Raw genomic sequence first — 13,010 nt, forward strand, 5'->3', positions numbered from 1 at the left:
CGGTCAAAATCGACTTGAAATTAGTCGTTGGGGACCCATGCCACAACAGTCTGGTTTGGTGCTCTTTATGTTTTTTGGTCCAGTTGAGGAATTGATCGGCCTCACCAAGGCGCTCGATTCGAAAAATATATTTCAGCCGATTTTTGTACTGTATATAAGTGGCCAAGTCAACCTCGGAACTTCTGGATATCTGTCAAGGTTCCTCTCAAGCCAAGGCTCCCAAGGTGATGTCCAATGTCCAATGAGGATTCGTATCGACATAACCATCCCTATTATGTGCATATGTAGGTTCCAAAAAGGGCATCGAATACTTACGGGTAAGTATGCCGGATTGCCATATCCATATACATTTCCAATATCCGAAAAATTGAAACAGGTCGCCAGTTCTTGATACTCTTCGCTCGTATGTTTCACTAGGTATAAAATATCAGAAGTCAAAATATGTCCGTTGGTGAGGGGTACTTCTTTCCACCATAAGGGGAACATTCTTGAAAAACAAAAATATAAATACCTAGTTCCATTTGCCTGAGGCCAATGGCCCGATATAAATGCGATGTCAGTTGTCTTTCGCCCCATCCAGGGGGTCGATCAGGTTGGGAAGCCATGGCAAGAGTGCGGATGTACAACAAATACTCTTTTTCACATTCAATCCAGCCACGAGAAACACGCACAGTGTCGGTTGATGCTCCCACAAGACATTGATAGTATCTCAGTAGAATCGATGTAGAGCTCGTGCCAACAGATAGCTCGTTTGAAAGGTTTGGACGCTTCAGTATTTGCTCGAGGATGGCAATACCGAGACGAAGCTCATAAATGGTCAACACCGTCTTGTTAACCATTATGGAAGACTTGGCCTTTTTCAGTGAAGCTTTGATCAGATCAAGCTGATCTTTGGCAGATCCAACGATGGCATCGAGCACGACTTTCATGGCTGGAGTTGTCTTCGAGATAGCACTATCAGAGTCATCGGTCTTTTTGTCCTTCAAGTGAAAGTCAACATATATGTACTGGTTCTTCTTCGAGTCTTTATGGCGGGAGGCCCAAGAAAGATCTGTAACTTCTTCGAAAAAATCTTCGAAAGCATCCTGGGCGTTTTCTAGCTTCCCACGACCTGCCTGTTTGCATGTGGCCTGATCAACCCCCTTTTCCGTCTTGACGTGACTGAAGGTATAGTACTTTTTCGAAGATGAATCATAGAGCAGCTGAACATGCGATATGATATAGTGCCCTTTTTTCATTCCGGTCTTTCCAGTCAAAAGCTTGATCAGAGTGGCATCCCAGACAATATCTTTCTCGCGAAACACAGAACGTCCTATTTTGAGTTGATATATTAGATAAAATTCTGGAAGCTGTGTGCCACTCAACGTTGATAACAAAATTTCTTAGGTAAAATATGTACTCACCGCGTGCAAGACCGGGATAGTCCTCATCGACGATTTCCTCCCAAAAGGTCGATGACTTTTGAGTATCTTCGCCGGTTTCCGATTCCGAATCGTCATCGTCATCGGCTTTCACCAACGCATTGGACCTGATATTGACCAGTCTTCTTGTCTTCAGACTGTAATCTTGGGTATCAATTAGATGTCCGGTTTTGATACAATCAAGAAGCCAATCGAGAGTGACAATCTCACAACCCTTGAGAGCTGCATCTTTGACTATATCAGAAAGCCGTTAGCCCACTTCATATTCTAGATTGGAAGATGTTTCACTTACTCTTATTAGGAAGGGACGCCTTCTTGGCATAGGTAGCTGTTGTAACGAGATGGGTGCAGTTTTCGACCCTCATGTCGTAAGTTTCGAACTTGGCACCGGCCTCTTCAACCATTTGTTGGATTTTGTCTGTATATAATCAAAAGTGCTAAGTCATATGGATCAAAGTTGGGAATTTAGAATGGAGAACAAACCATGCTTCAGACCCAAATTGCCGTGTAATGCAACGACCATCTTCTTCAGTTTGAACCTGGTAGAAGTGGTCTTTCCATCCGCAGCGGCCGGCTTGCTGACCCCCATAATGGTGGACCCAACAGAAAGAACCAAGTGCGAATTTGGGGATCAGGATAATATGTATGAATTGGGCAAGTTGGAACCTTGGAAAGATGGGGTTTGGTGGAAATCGTCATACAGTGCGTCTCCTGGATTTATACAGGCAATAGAGGAATTTCCAGATCGCAGGAAACTACCGGCAAAGAATTGTGACCCAGGCTCTTAAAGCATGATGCTCATGCACAAACACCGGAAAATCCCAGAGAAGATCAATGGCTTTGTTAAGAATATCCAATCACATGTATGTATACCTGAGTATTCAATCTTGGCAGGAGAGAGCCTGGATTCGCGATATTGGAAGGATAGGAAACAGAAGAAGGATTAAATTGAAGAGGCAAAAAGTCCACGAGAAACCCTAGAGGAATACAAGATAGGAAGGTAGAGCCCCTGGTATCACAAAGTTTCAAGGTTAATCTTGACAAATCCAATGATCTTTGAACTTCTCGAAGAAGCAAAAAAGTATAGATGAGCTTTTTTTATAGTCTCACGCTACCTGCGGATTTCATTGACAGCTGCGTAGCGTTCATCGCTCGATACTGAGTTCCAATGCGTAACAGATTCCTCTACTAGTATCACTATAGAGTCTCCTTCACCCCCTTTATTTTGACGAGGCAGAGTCTTGAGACGGGATGACAGTCCCACGCTCCCGATATTTTCTGAATGGGAGCTGGTATCTGTTCTATTCGCCAAAGTCCTGTTTCGACGAAAAATCGAATCATATATCGGCTTTGAAGTCGGTATTGATCCGCAGAATATAATCACGAACAGCTCTCCCGAGCTCCAAGCGTAGATATAGTATGATTCCCAGGTCAGATCGGACGTGTCAGTGAAAAGGGGGAGGTAGGAGGTCTTTACGGCGGAGCAAATCGCAGCCCTGCAAGTTGATTAGCATTTCGAGTGGTGATGTAAGCTTGAGGAGAGGGAACCAACATAATATTCAACGCAAAGACAATTGATAGTTGCTATTTTCCAACCCGTATCATCTGTAGTTGAAAGAATATACATGAGGGAATGATAGCGAGGCTAGCATCAACGAAAGTGCAAAAGGCTAGAGGAATTAGTACAGTCCAAGCAATTTTTCAGTAGGTTAGAGACATACAGCTCGTAAAAATCACGTAGTCCGCCATCACATTAGATCCAATACATTTTACTTGAATCGTATTGTCCCAAAGGGCAGCAGGGGGTGAGCATTGGACCAGGCTGAGGATTGCGCAGGACACGGCAACAAGAAGAGCAAGCCCAACACCAACGCTCGCCAGGTACAACTTATGCCAGAACCAGTTTGTCGGGCCCAGGATAGCCAACAGGAGTGATGCGATAGATGCCTTTGCGAATCCAAGACTCAAAGTCCCAAATGACGCGGATACCCAGTTCAGAAGGATGACCCTTGAAACAACGGAGTCTCCTAGTGGAATCAGGTCGGCGCGATGTCTCTCGCCTTTATTGATGCAAAGCATTGAAAGAGAGATAGACCATCCATACAAACACACCTGCATCAATCTTGTTAGCAGATGCACAATGCACACTAAAGTACACTACTGCACAGGAGTGTGAGCTTGCATGCATACCAATGCCAAAAGCATAAAAAAGTCGTCCCAGCCAAATCGGCCCCGTAGCTTGCAACACGCCACTCGCATCAGAACTATCAAAGTTGACAAGCCCGTCAGGACCCATAGTAGCACTATGAGCTGGGGTCCTCGGTCGGGCACTTCATTATGCGAGGATGAGTCCACCATTCTTCCACCTGCAGAGAACGGACATTTGCAGGGAAGAAAAAGTCGACAGCATGGTGCGCCGATTAAATGATGAAATCACGAGTGGAAAGCCGTTTTCTATTTTGAAGCGAATCAATAGTGTCGTTGCTCTAATTCTTTGACATGCCGGTCAAACATCTAGATCTGGCGTTCAGCCGTCGATCGGGCCAATTGGGGGCCGAAGGATTCGAGCGCCCCCTGATAAACGGGATCCACGGAGATATTTGAAAGAAAAGTGGATTTTTAGCTTGGTGTCCTTAGCTTGTGTCATTGGACGGGCTGGAGCGTGGGAAAACGTCTGATTTTTGGATCAAAGAATGTTTTGCATAACGTGTGCGAGTGGCGAGATTTAAGCGGTGTTCATAGCGCCACAGTTAGATCCATCATCCAACATCCCCGGGGAAGCGGGCTCGCAATCCGATGTCCGTGCTCAAGATCGTTTATAGTGCGTCGTCTGGGTAGCTTGAATGAATGAAAGAAATTGACGTCAAATTGTGAGTGGCCTGCGCTCCAGTACGTATCAAGTACTGTATAGTATTATCGTAAGAAAATCGAATCACAAAGTTATTACACCCAATCTCCAGCCCAATACTATCCCACCATTGACCCCCACTGATCCTAATCCCGACCTAGTTACTGAAAAAGTAGTTGAATGCCAAGACAGGACCCAAGTTAATCTCCTTCGCCCAGGCATCAAGGTCATATCTGATCCGGGTCCAATTTCCTAGTTTCTGACCATTGGCCGGAGCATACTTTGCAGTATCGAATCCAGCAGGCTCTTCGTAGAGGTAGAATGTATAGCGGTGGGGACTGCTACCAGGCGGGGGCGCAGGACCAATATAGTTGGCAACGAAGGGAGCGCTAAGATCGAGCTCTCCCGATTCACTGGCCTTGACTCCGGGCTGGATCCAGTGTAGAATGGGTCCAAGCACGCCAAAGGATGGGAACGGCGCATCGATATCCAGAGATACGACAAAGTAGGTCTTGTCGGTTGACAGACCGGGGAAAGAGATCTTAGGAGGCGACTGGGCATCTTGGGTACAGTCAGCTGATGATGGTCGCTAGGTATTCGATAGAGAGAATCTTAAAAAGATAAAAAGATTGGGCTGGTTATCTGACCTGCGCGGGGAATGTACACTCCTGGCTCGACGTTGCCGTGCTTTCCGACGCTCAAGCCTAGGAGCTTGGACTTGTCACTCTCGATGAGCGACAGACCAGCTTGAATACTCTTTTGCGAAGGCATTTTTGTTTTGTTTTTTAGAAGTGATGTTGTTAAGGGATGGAATTTTGACTGGGAATTTGCGAAAACCAGACAAGCTTTATCATGCTGTCAGAGATTCGGAGTTAACCGGACTTTAGATGCCTTGTCTCCATGTATACGACTTAGCACGCATGGATGGTAACAAGTTATTCAGCTATGATAAGATGAAAATTGATTGTGTCTGTGCGTAGTCTGCGGATTGCATAAATAAAATATATCGGAGAAATAATCACCAGATCATTCTTCGACCAGACCTGTCACCATAACTCTGAGTTGAAGGTTCCCTTCGTCGGGATAAGGCGCTGCAAAATCACGAGCAAAAGCAATATCTTTCTCGGTCGTATCGTATAACTCAAACTCGTAACGTCGGAAAAGATTTGCAAGAGTCAAGTATAACTCAGCATAGGCCAGGCTGTCGAATGGAGGTTAGTAACGGTATGGGGAATGTTAAGAGGGCTCTAGAGCTTTTCGTACTTCATTCCCAAACAGATCCGAGTTCCTTTTGAAAAGTTCACCAAATAACGTTGGAGAGGCTCGCCCTTGGCCGCAGCGCGCACCCATCTTTCTGGGTCAAAGGCGTGAGGATCGGGGAAGATTTCGGGATCCATGAGGACGAAATAATTTGTTTGGGATACGGGAGTCTGAGCGGATCCAAGTTAGCTTCGACACCAAATACAAATCGATAAGCATGATCACTGACTCCAGGGGGGATGCTATAGCCCTTGTAGACCAGTGTTTCTGTAGGCGCGACTCGAGGGGACCGATTGGCAATTCCTGTGGACAAACGCAAAGTCTCTAATATGACACCAGACTATAACCATGTTAGCCAAAGTTGCATGGCCACGTCTAGACTAAACAAAGAAGGACAAACCATATAGGGAAGTTGTTCCAGCTGATTCCACGTCGGACGGGATTGAGGCGTTGGCATCAGCGACCGCAGCTCCTGTAGCATTTTCTCTTTTACGACGCGATCACTGAGAATCTTAAAAAAGCCCAGCGAAAGAGACCTGCCCGTCGTCTCCGTACCTCCAACCAAAATAGAAAACGCTTCATCCGCCAGTCTTTCAGGGCCACGCAAATGCGCAGAGAGTCGACTATCAGCCACCTTCTCCATGATAGACCCATCCTTTGTGCGCTTACCAGCCAGGAAATCCACGATCCTAGCCTGAACACCCAGCTTTTGATCCGTGACAACCCAAGCGCTAGGGTTCATTCTTTTCAGAACCGAGAGCGGGAGAGATCTGGTGATGGTCTGCAAGATCGGGAAGAAAACCGTCACATGGTATCCTCTGAAGAGCGCGTTGACTCCGTCTCGCACATGCTCGTTGAAGCCTTCCTTTTCAAGATTGCCACTGTCGTAGCCGAGAGTGTACTGGTAAATGATGTCTGCAGTCATGCCCGCGAAGCCAGCACCCAAGTTGACGACTTTGTAAGACTCGTAGCCGCGATCGAGGTGCCCGCATAGCTTGTCCAGGCGTTGTTGGATGATGTGTTCCATTTTTGCGACGGCTGATTTGGAAAAGAACTTCTCGAAGGGCGCGCGGCGTTCACGGTGGTCCTCGGCGGAGATGGTGGAGAATGAGGCGCCATCAATTTCGAATGAACGTATGGAAGGGTAGTCCTTTTCCCGCTTTCGCATGCTGGAGGCATAGATATCGTCGTAGTAGGAGGAATCTTTGATGTGGACTTCTCTCGGGGAAATGCGAATAATGGGTCCTACATAGATCCAATTAAGTTAAGGTTCGGGGCCTGCCGCAGGGTTTGAAAGCATTGATTTCAATGTTGAATACTAACCATAAATTCCATGTAGTCGCTCAAGATGCCAGATGAACACTCCTCCCTTGATTACATTGTAATAGAAAATGTAGGCAGTGCTTGCAGCTGCTAATTTCGGTCCGGGGATTTTACTGAGCGGGTGAAAATAGACTCGATAGATGATTCTGACGAGTGAGAACAGAATGGCAGCAATGCCCACTTTTGCTAAATTAGCCACCGTAACGAAATTGGCCATTTTGACGCCTTGCTACAGTCAATAGTAGGAAATAAAGGACATCAGAAAATTAGGTGCGAATTTGAAAAGAGAAGAAAGAACCCTTGGACAGAAAGAAAATAAAGAGACAATGCTGACCATCACTAGGACATAGGCTAATGCGCTAGATAGTAGTGATCAGATATCTACTAATAGAGCAATAGCCCCCTTGAAACAAGCTGCCAAGAGCTTCAATGTTTTCTAGCAATGCCACTGGTGAACAGCTCGCTATTAAATGCCTTATTATCATCTCACGACCAATGTGCATTGAGCACTTGGGCTAAAATAGGATAAGCATGGATTTGATTGGTCTTGACTAGGCGAAGGGTTGCAGAAGAGCTAAATGTAGTCTAGTTCTGGCTTATCTGCTTTTTGCAGCATCGGTTCAGTTAAGGCTAGTGAGCATTGGTCTTGAGAAAGTGGAGAAAAGAGGGGTACAATTGCAGCAGGTGCATCGCGTCACATGTGCAGGATGCTGAGTGAGCAGTGAACACCGAAGCGAAAGTAAGGAAAGCTACCTACTACTATAATACCCAGCATTAACGATACGCATGTGTCCGTATTCGGTATTCCGCAAATATGATCTTTTTGCCGTGAAGAAAGCATGGGGAAACAATTAGCCACCTTAGCTTAGGTAGTAGCTAAACCGAACAGAGAACAGCTCCATCTTACCAACTCGAGATAAGACCTAGCAGTATGTAGCATTGAAGCAAAATGCAGCCCTCATAGAATTGATTTTCCCACTTCCCCAGATTCAGACCCTGAACGCCTCCACGATCCATATCCCAACACCACCGGGCCACAGTGGGGCTCAATGTGAAGCCTTTACCCCCCGCGCGGGGGGCTAACCTTAGGGTCCACCATCCCATGTACTCCAAACATTTTGAAGGGTAATCACTTTCCCCCGACCAAAAGCAACCCCACGCCCTACCAGTTAGCTGATCATCACCAGAAAAACCCAGCACCAATTGAAGTAGCCGTCCCCCTCCACGCTTTAAAAATGCTCCCAGCCCAATGGCCCCCCTTCTCAGAACTCCCCCTCGACAAGTCCGGGCCCCCAGGTAACGCATGGGGCCTATTCGGCGCCAACGACCAACTAGGCATGCTGAACCACCTCACGCCCGAGGTCGTCGCGGCCGCCGCAACCGAGATCCAGACTGGGATCCGGGTCTCACTGGACTGGCCGCTGGATCGACCTTCTTGCCCGACGGATGAGCGCAGGGTGTTTGAGCATCGGATCGTGCATTATGCGGATGTGCCGATGAATGATGATGAGGTGCATATGAATACGCAGAGTAGTTCGCAGTGGGATGGGTTTCGGCATTTTGGTGAGATATCTGTTTGCGAGGTTTTGTTTATGCGTTCAAGTTTGCTTGGATTGGATTGTATCTATATGCTGGACGGGTAAAGTTTATATACCAGTATACTGTACTAATGAGGTCCATATGCGCTTGTAGCGTATCGATCCGGGCGATTCTACAACGGCCACGTCCAAGCCGATTTCAACGACAAGAGCGTCCTAGGAATTGACCGTTAGTAACACCCACTTCCCAGCCCGATACCTCGCCCAATCCCACTCGGCCAGGCTTAAGCATTCCATTCAAATGAACCCGCGAACCCGCGACCAGAATTCCGCTCACGACCCCAACCTCTCTTATGTAGAATGGACGCAAAACGGCGGCATAATCGGGCGCGGAATCCTAATCGACTACGCCGACTGGGCCAAGCGCAACAACCAAGTTCTCCACCCGCTCGAATCGGGCCGCGTCAGAATCCAAGATATCCAAACGATCATTCGCGAACAAGGGATCCAGATCCGGACCGGCGATATCCTCTTCCTCCGCGTCGGATTCACGGACGCATACAACCGCCTCACGGAAGCCGAGCAAAGAACGTACCCCTCGCGCCAGCCTGGCGGGTTACTTGGGCTTGAAGCGACGAGCGAGTCGTTGCGGTGGCTGTGGGAATCGAGGTTTGCGGCTGTTGCGGGTGATTCGCCTAGTTTTGAGCGGGCGCCGCTTGACGGGCCGTTTAATGGGCCGGATGTCTCGGTTCATCAGTGGGCGTTGGCGGGGTGGGGATTGCCGTTGGGGGAGATGTTTGATTTGGAGGAGTTGAGTGTTGTGGCGAGGGGGTTGGGGAGGTATTCTTTCTTTTTGACGAGTGTTCCTATTAAGGTATGTGTGAGGTTTGGAAGGGAGGTTGGTTGGTTGGTTGGTTAGTATTTTTGGGATGCGTTGGCTAATTAGTGGTTTGGGGATTTGTCTAGGTTCCTGGGGGAGTTGCGAGTCCGCCAAATGCGGTGGCTATTTTTTGAAGAGTGGATTTGATGTAAATGTTCAGAACAGGTCTGGGTGTTGGAATTGAATCTATAAACATAATGAGGGGAGGAAGAGCCGTGCGTGGTGACTTCTTCAGGTCAAACAAAATAAACCAAAATAGATCAGATCGTGTCGTGTCAAATATCAAATATGAAGGACATTAGGTTGTCGGCTGAAATGCGGAACACGCTAGAAATGCAACAGGTGAATCTGGCCAATGAGCCCATTTTTGGGAGAAGAGAGTGCCTGTGTCGATCCATGAGAATGAAAAAGGAAAACAAAAAAAAGGAAGATATCGAAGCGCCGAGCATGAGAATGAGAATGAGAACCAAAGATGAGAATAGGGTATAGTATCCAAGCCAACTCCAACCCAATTAGCCGGTATAATGTGTACAGAAAGAAAATCGTGACCAATGAACGCGAGCCCAAGTGCTCGAACATCCAAACCGCTTACGCGGCCTGAGCATTCAGAGAATGAACATTGACAACATCATGGCTCTGGTCTTCAGTATGAACCTTGTTGACATCAAACTCTTCATCCTTGGGTTCATGAACCGTGTGCTTATCCGCAGCATCCTCCAAGACATGCAGCTTAAGATCCGGAGTAGAGGGTTCGACCTCAGTGCCCGAACTAGCCTCAGACTTGGGAGAGAGATCTCCAGAGTTGATATCGGACTTAGGCGAGATGCCCGATTTCGGCGACGGGGCCTCCATCTGGTTCTCAAGGGTCCCAATCTCCATAGGCTCGACATCCTTGGTCAATTTTTCCTCGGCGGGCTCGGCATCCTCGTCCTCGGCATCCCCGTTCACAGAGTGGAATTCCTCCTTCTCGGTGGGCAGCTCGGAGTCGGACTCGGCGAGGTCCTCCTCGTCGAAGTCGTCTTCGTCGATCACGAGCGGGAGAACGGTGTTCGTCTGGAGCGTGCTCACGTTTGAAGGCAGGCTTGCGGCGCCGCTGACCGGCTCGGTCAGGTCACAGGAGTCACCGGCAGCTTCGGTGGGCTCGGTGCTGCGACTTGAATGCGAGAGGGCGGTGGGTGAGGTGGATTCGCGGCTGGAACCGGAGCCCCATGTGTGTCGTGGGTGGCGGGGAGGAAGGGCGGGTGGGGTTGGTCGTTTGGGGATGGTGACGAGACGAGCGCGAGTGAAGTTGGGCGAACTGCGCGAGGAAGAGTCTGCTGTAGCGGGACGTTCTTCAACGGGCGACTCGACGGCTCGCTCCTGCTTGGTGATGGTCGCATTGCTGACTTCGTGGACCTCGAAGTCCTCGTCGTCGTCAATCGGCTGGTCCTCCTCGTCCTCATCCTCATCTTCCTTTACATGATCATGGTCATGGTCATGGTCAATCTTACTAGTCTCATTCTCACTCTCATGATAATCATTCTCAGCTTGTGCAATGAGTCTCTTTGCATCCAGCAGATGGTTATCTTCCTCCTCAACCTTCCCCTCCTTTTCACAATTAATCGGCACAGCATCCCATCTCGACTCGCCCCACAGGCTCGAAGCCGAAACACCCGTCGAATCCCTCGCACTCCGCGAAGACGCTCGGCTTACTGATGGGGGTGTGGTTAGCGGAAGGATATCCGTCTGCGTGCTATTATCCGTTTGAGTCCCGCGGTTGACGCTAGAATAGCTCTGCATACTCGCGCGCCAGCTATTCCGCGGCGAGCTATCAAGGCTGCGCCGAGCGAAAGTCGCATAGACCGGACTACCCGGATTGGGCCGGAACTCAAAGGTGTCGGGGCTTGGCCTCACCTTAGTGCTGGCCTCCCGAATAAACAAGCCCTCAGCCTCCAACGCTTTCACTCCGTAGGGGTCCGGATCCTCAGCCGACGGGACGCCAAAGGCATGGCCGTCGTTGAGCTCGATATCGCCGGGCGTCTCACCGGGAGGCAGGACCAGGCTTTCATCTACGTCGCGGTCTCCTTGGGCAGCTTTGAGGGTTTGGATGAGGGTGTTGATGGACTCGGGCGGGTAGCGGGCCTTGCCGGCGAGGATGTCGGTGACGGAGATGCGCTCGCCGTAGAAGCGTTCGTTCTCGTCGGTTCGCTCGATAATGATTGTACCATCGACGGCTACGCCTGCGTAAAGACCTTTGCTCTTCATGTAGGTCCAGATCGGGGCCTGACGCTTGTGTACCTCGGAGTCGAGCACGCCGCCCATTCCGACGGGACCGACCGCCACGCTGACTTCGCCACCGAGGGTGCAGCGCAGCTTCTTGAAGGCATCGAGGGCTTCGTATGTGTTTATAATGACGACGCAGTCGTAGATATCGACACCGGCCAAGAAGCCAATGCCAGCGGTGTGCAGCATGATACCGGATGGAGGGCTCCATTCGCCCGTCTCGGCGATCTTAGCCAGCAAAACACCACTGCCACCCGAACCACTCACCCAAAGGCCGGTTCGCATGGTGGTGAAGATGGCAATACCCTTGGCGTTCTTGATGACCTGCGAGGGAATCTTTTTTATAACCTTTTGCTTGCCTTTGGGGCGATTGATCTTTCCACTGTCGTCGAGTCCATCTCCAGTCTCGGGCGCATAGAAACCATCCTTGCAGAAACTGCGCAAGATGCGCGCAGCCTTGTCGCTTTCCTTATCGATGGTCATGGGCCAAAAGGCTTCTGCGCCGAGTTTATTGGAGAGGCGATTGACGGGTGCGCCGAGCTTGTCGACTGTAGCCCATGTTTTATCGAAGCCCTTTTTAGAGAATCGTTTTGTTTTTTCCCAGGTCGATTCAGACATGATGGCTGGAATGTGTGGTACTTAGACCAGAGTGAAGTATGCGCGAAGCAAAATGGCAGAAATTCGAAAGATAAAAAAAATAGAATAGAAAAAAACTTAAAAAAATGACGGTTATAAGTTTTTCACGGGAGCGCGCAACACTTTTTTTGCTCTTTTCTTAAGGCGCAGATACGCGATCTATGACTTATCTGAAACGCGGCAGTTGCGCTGCAAACAGAGCATGGGAATCGCTGGTATGCTTCTTCTTGCGATGCGGAATGCACACAGCGAGCACTGATCGGAGGATTTGACAAGAATCCGGAGAGATCTGCGCCACTGAGGAGAATGCGGGGAGGAATGTTCGGGATCTAAGTGTCAAGGATGTTGTCCAACGAGGATAGTCTGGGAATGGATCCTGTTAATATAGATTATAGGGCTGCAAGGATGGTAAAGAAGATGAGAGTTCCACGGGGTAAGCTCTGAGCAAAGGTCATGTTCAACGAGTTGCACATGTGGGGGAGATGATGCTGTGGCGATCTTGCGAAACGTCTGGAATGTGTATAACCCAAAACATAAAACATCGGAGGCGAAGAGTTCCAAACTTACAAATCCGAATGAAAACAATCCAGAGAAATCTATGAATACTAAGGGATTGTTGAAGATAATCAGAAGAACAATGAATCATACGTGGGGGATTTTTTGGCGCAGGCACCGACTTATAGCAAAGTTCAGGTCATTCCCAAAAGCCCCAAATGTGCCCAAAAAGCAAGTAATCGGGTCAGACGGAAAGACGGCTAAGGGCAAGTGTGGCGGACTCAGCAGCTTCCTGTGACCAGTAAAAAGAAGAGAATAAAATACAATAAAATAAAATAAAAAATAAA

At 48.7% G+C, this 13,010-nt stretch overlaps 6 protein-coding genes across 6 annotated transcripts; 1 reads left to right on the plus strand and 5 right to left on the minus strand.

Annotated features, from left to right (window-relative positions):
* Positions 1-434: 434 nt before the first annotated feature.
* Positions 435-2,010, minus strand: N7466_009576 (putative poly(ADP)-ribose polymerase PARP; the record flags this gene model as incomplete). The annotated part of the gene is made up of 4 exons (XM_057168965.1): positions 435-1,312; positions 1,404-1,655; positions 1,714-1,839; positions 1,905-2,010. The coding sequence occupies 4 exons, from the start codon at positions 2,008-2,010 to the stop codon at positions 435-437; spliced, it is 1,362 nt and encodes a 453-aa protein (XP_057017671.1).
* Positions 2,011-2,894: 884 nt separating this feature from the next.
* N7466_009577 (uncharacterized protein) lies at positions 2,895-3,717 on the minus strand (the record flags this gene model as incomplete). Its single annotated transcript, XM_057168966.1, has 3 exons — positions 2,895-2,917; positions 3,143-3,481; positions 3,612-3,717. 3 exons carry the CDS (start codon positions 3,715-3,717, stop codon positions 2,895-2,897), a joined length of 468 nt encoding a protein of 155 aa, XP_057017672.1.
* A 709-nt stretch (positions 3,718-4,426) lies between these two features.
* On the minus strand, positions 4,427-5,040 carry N7466_009578 (YbhB/YbcL family Raf kinase inhibitor-like protein; the record flags this gene model as incomplete). The annotated part of the gene is made up of 2 exons (XM_057168967.1): positions 4,427-4,830; positions 4,917-5,040. The coding sequence occupies 2 exons, from the start codon at positions 5,038-5,040 to the stop codon at positions 4,427-4,429; spliced, it is 528 nt and encodes a 175-aa protein (XP_057017673.1).
* A 255-nt stretch (positions 5,041-5,295) lies between these two features.
* On the minus strand, positions 5,296-7,069 carry N7466_009579 (cytochrome P450; the record flags this gene model as incomplete). Its single annotated transcript, XM_057168968.1, has 5 exons — positions 5,296-5,470; positions 5,533-5,699; positions 5,759-5,869; positions 5,930-6,774; positions 6,853-7,069. 5 exons carry the CDS (start codon positions 7,067-7,069, stop codon positions 5,296-5,298), a joined length of 1,515 nt encoding a protein of 504 aa, XP_057017674.1.
* Positions 7,070-8,087: 1,018 nt separating this feature from the next.
* N7466_009580 (uncharacterized protein) lies at positions 8,088-9,404 on the plus strand (the record flags this gene model as incomplete). The annotated part of the gene is made up of 4 exons (XM_057168969.1): positions 8,088-8,415; positions 8,527-8,619; positions 8,642-9,264; positions 9,357-9,404. The coding sequence occupies 4 exons, from the start codon at positions 8,088-8,090 to the stop codon at positions 9,402-9,404; spliced, it is 1,092 nt and encodes a 363-aa protein (XP_057017675.1).
* A 454-nt stretch (positions 9,405-9,858) lies between these two features.
* N7466_009581 (lipid-binding SYLF domain-containing protein) lies at positions 9,859-12,150 on the minus strand (the record flags this gene model as incomplete). The annotated part of the gene is made up of 1 exon (XM_057168970.1): positions 9,859-12,150. The coding sequence occupies one exon, from the start codon at positions 12,148-12,150 to the stop codon at positions 9,859-9,861; it is 2,292 nt and encodes a 763-aa protein (XP_057017676.1).
* Positions 12,151-13,010: the final 860 nt, after the last annotated feature.

This window comes from Penicillium verhagenii (genome assembly GCF_028828195.1).
Source record: "Penicillium verhagenii strain IBT 33310 chromosome Unknown utg000009l_segment0_segment0, whole genome shotgun sequence".
Taxonomy (NCBI): Eukaryota; Fungi; Ascomycota; class Eurotiomycetes; order Eurotiales; family Aspergillaceae; genus Penicillium; species Penicillium verhagenii.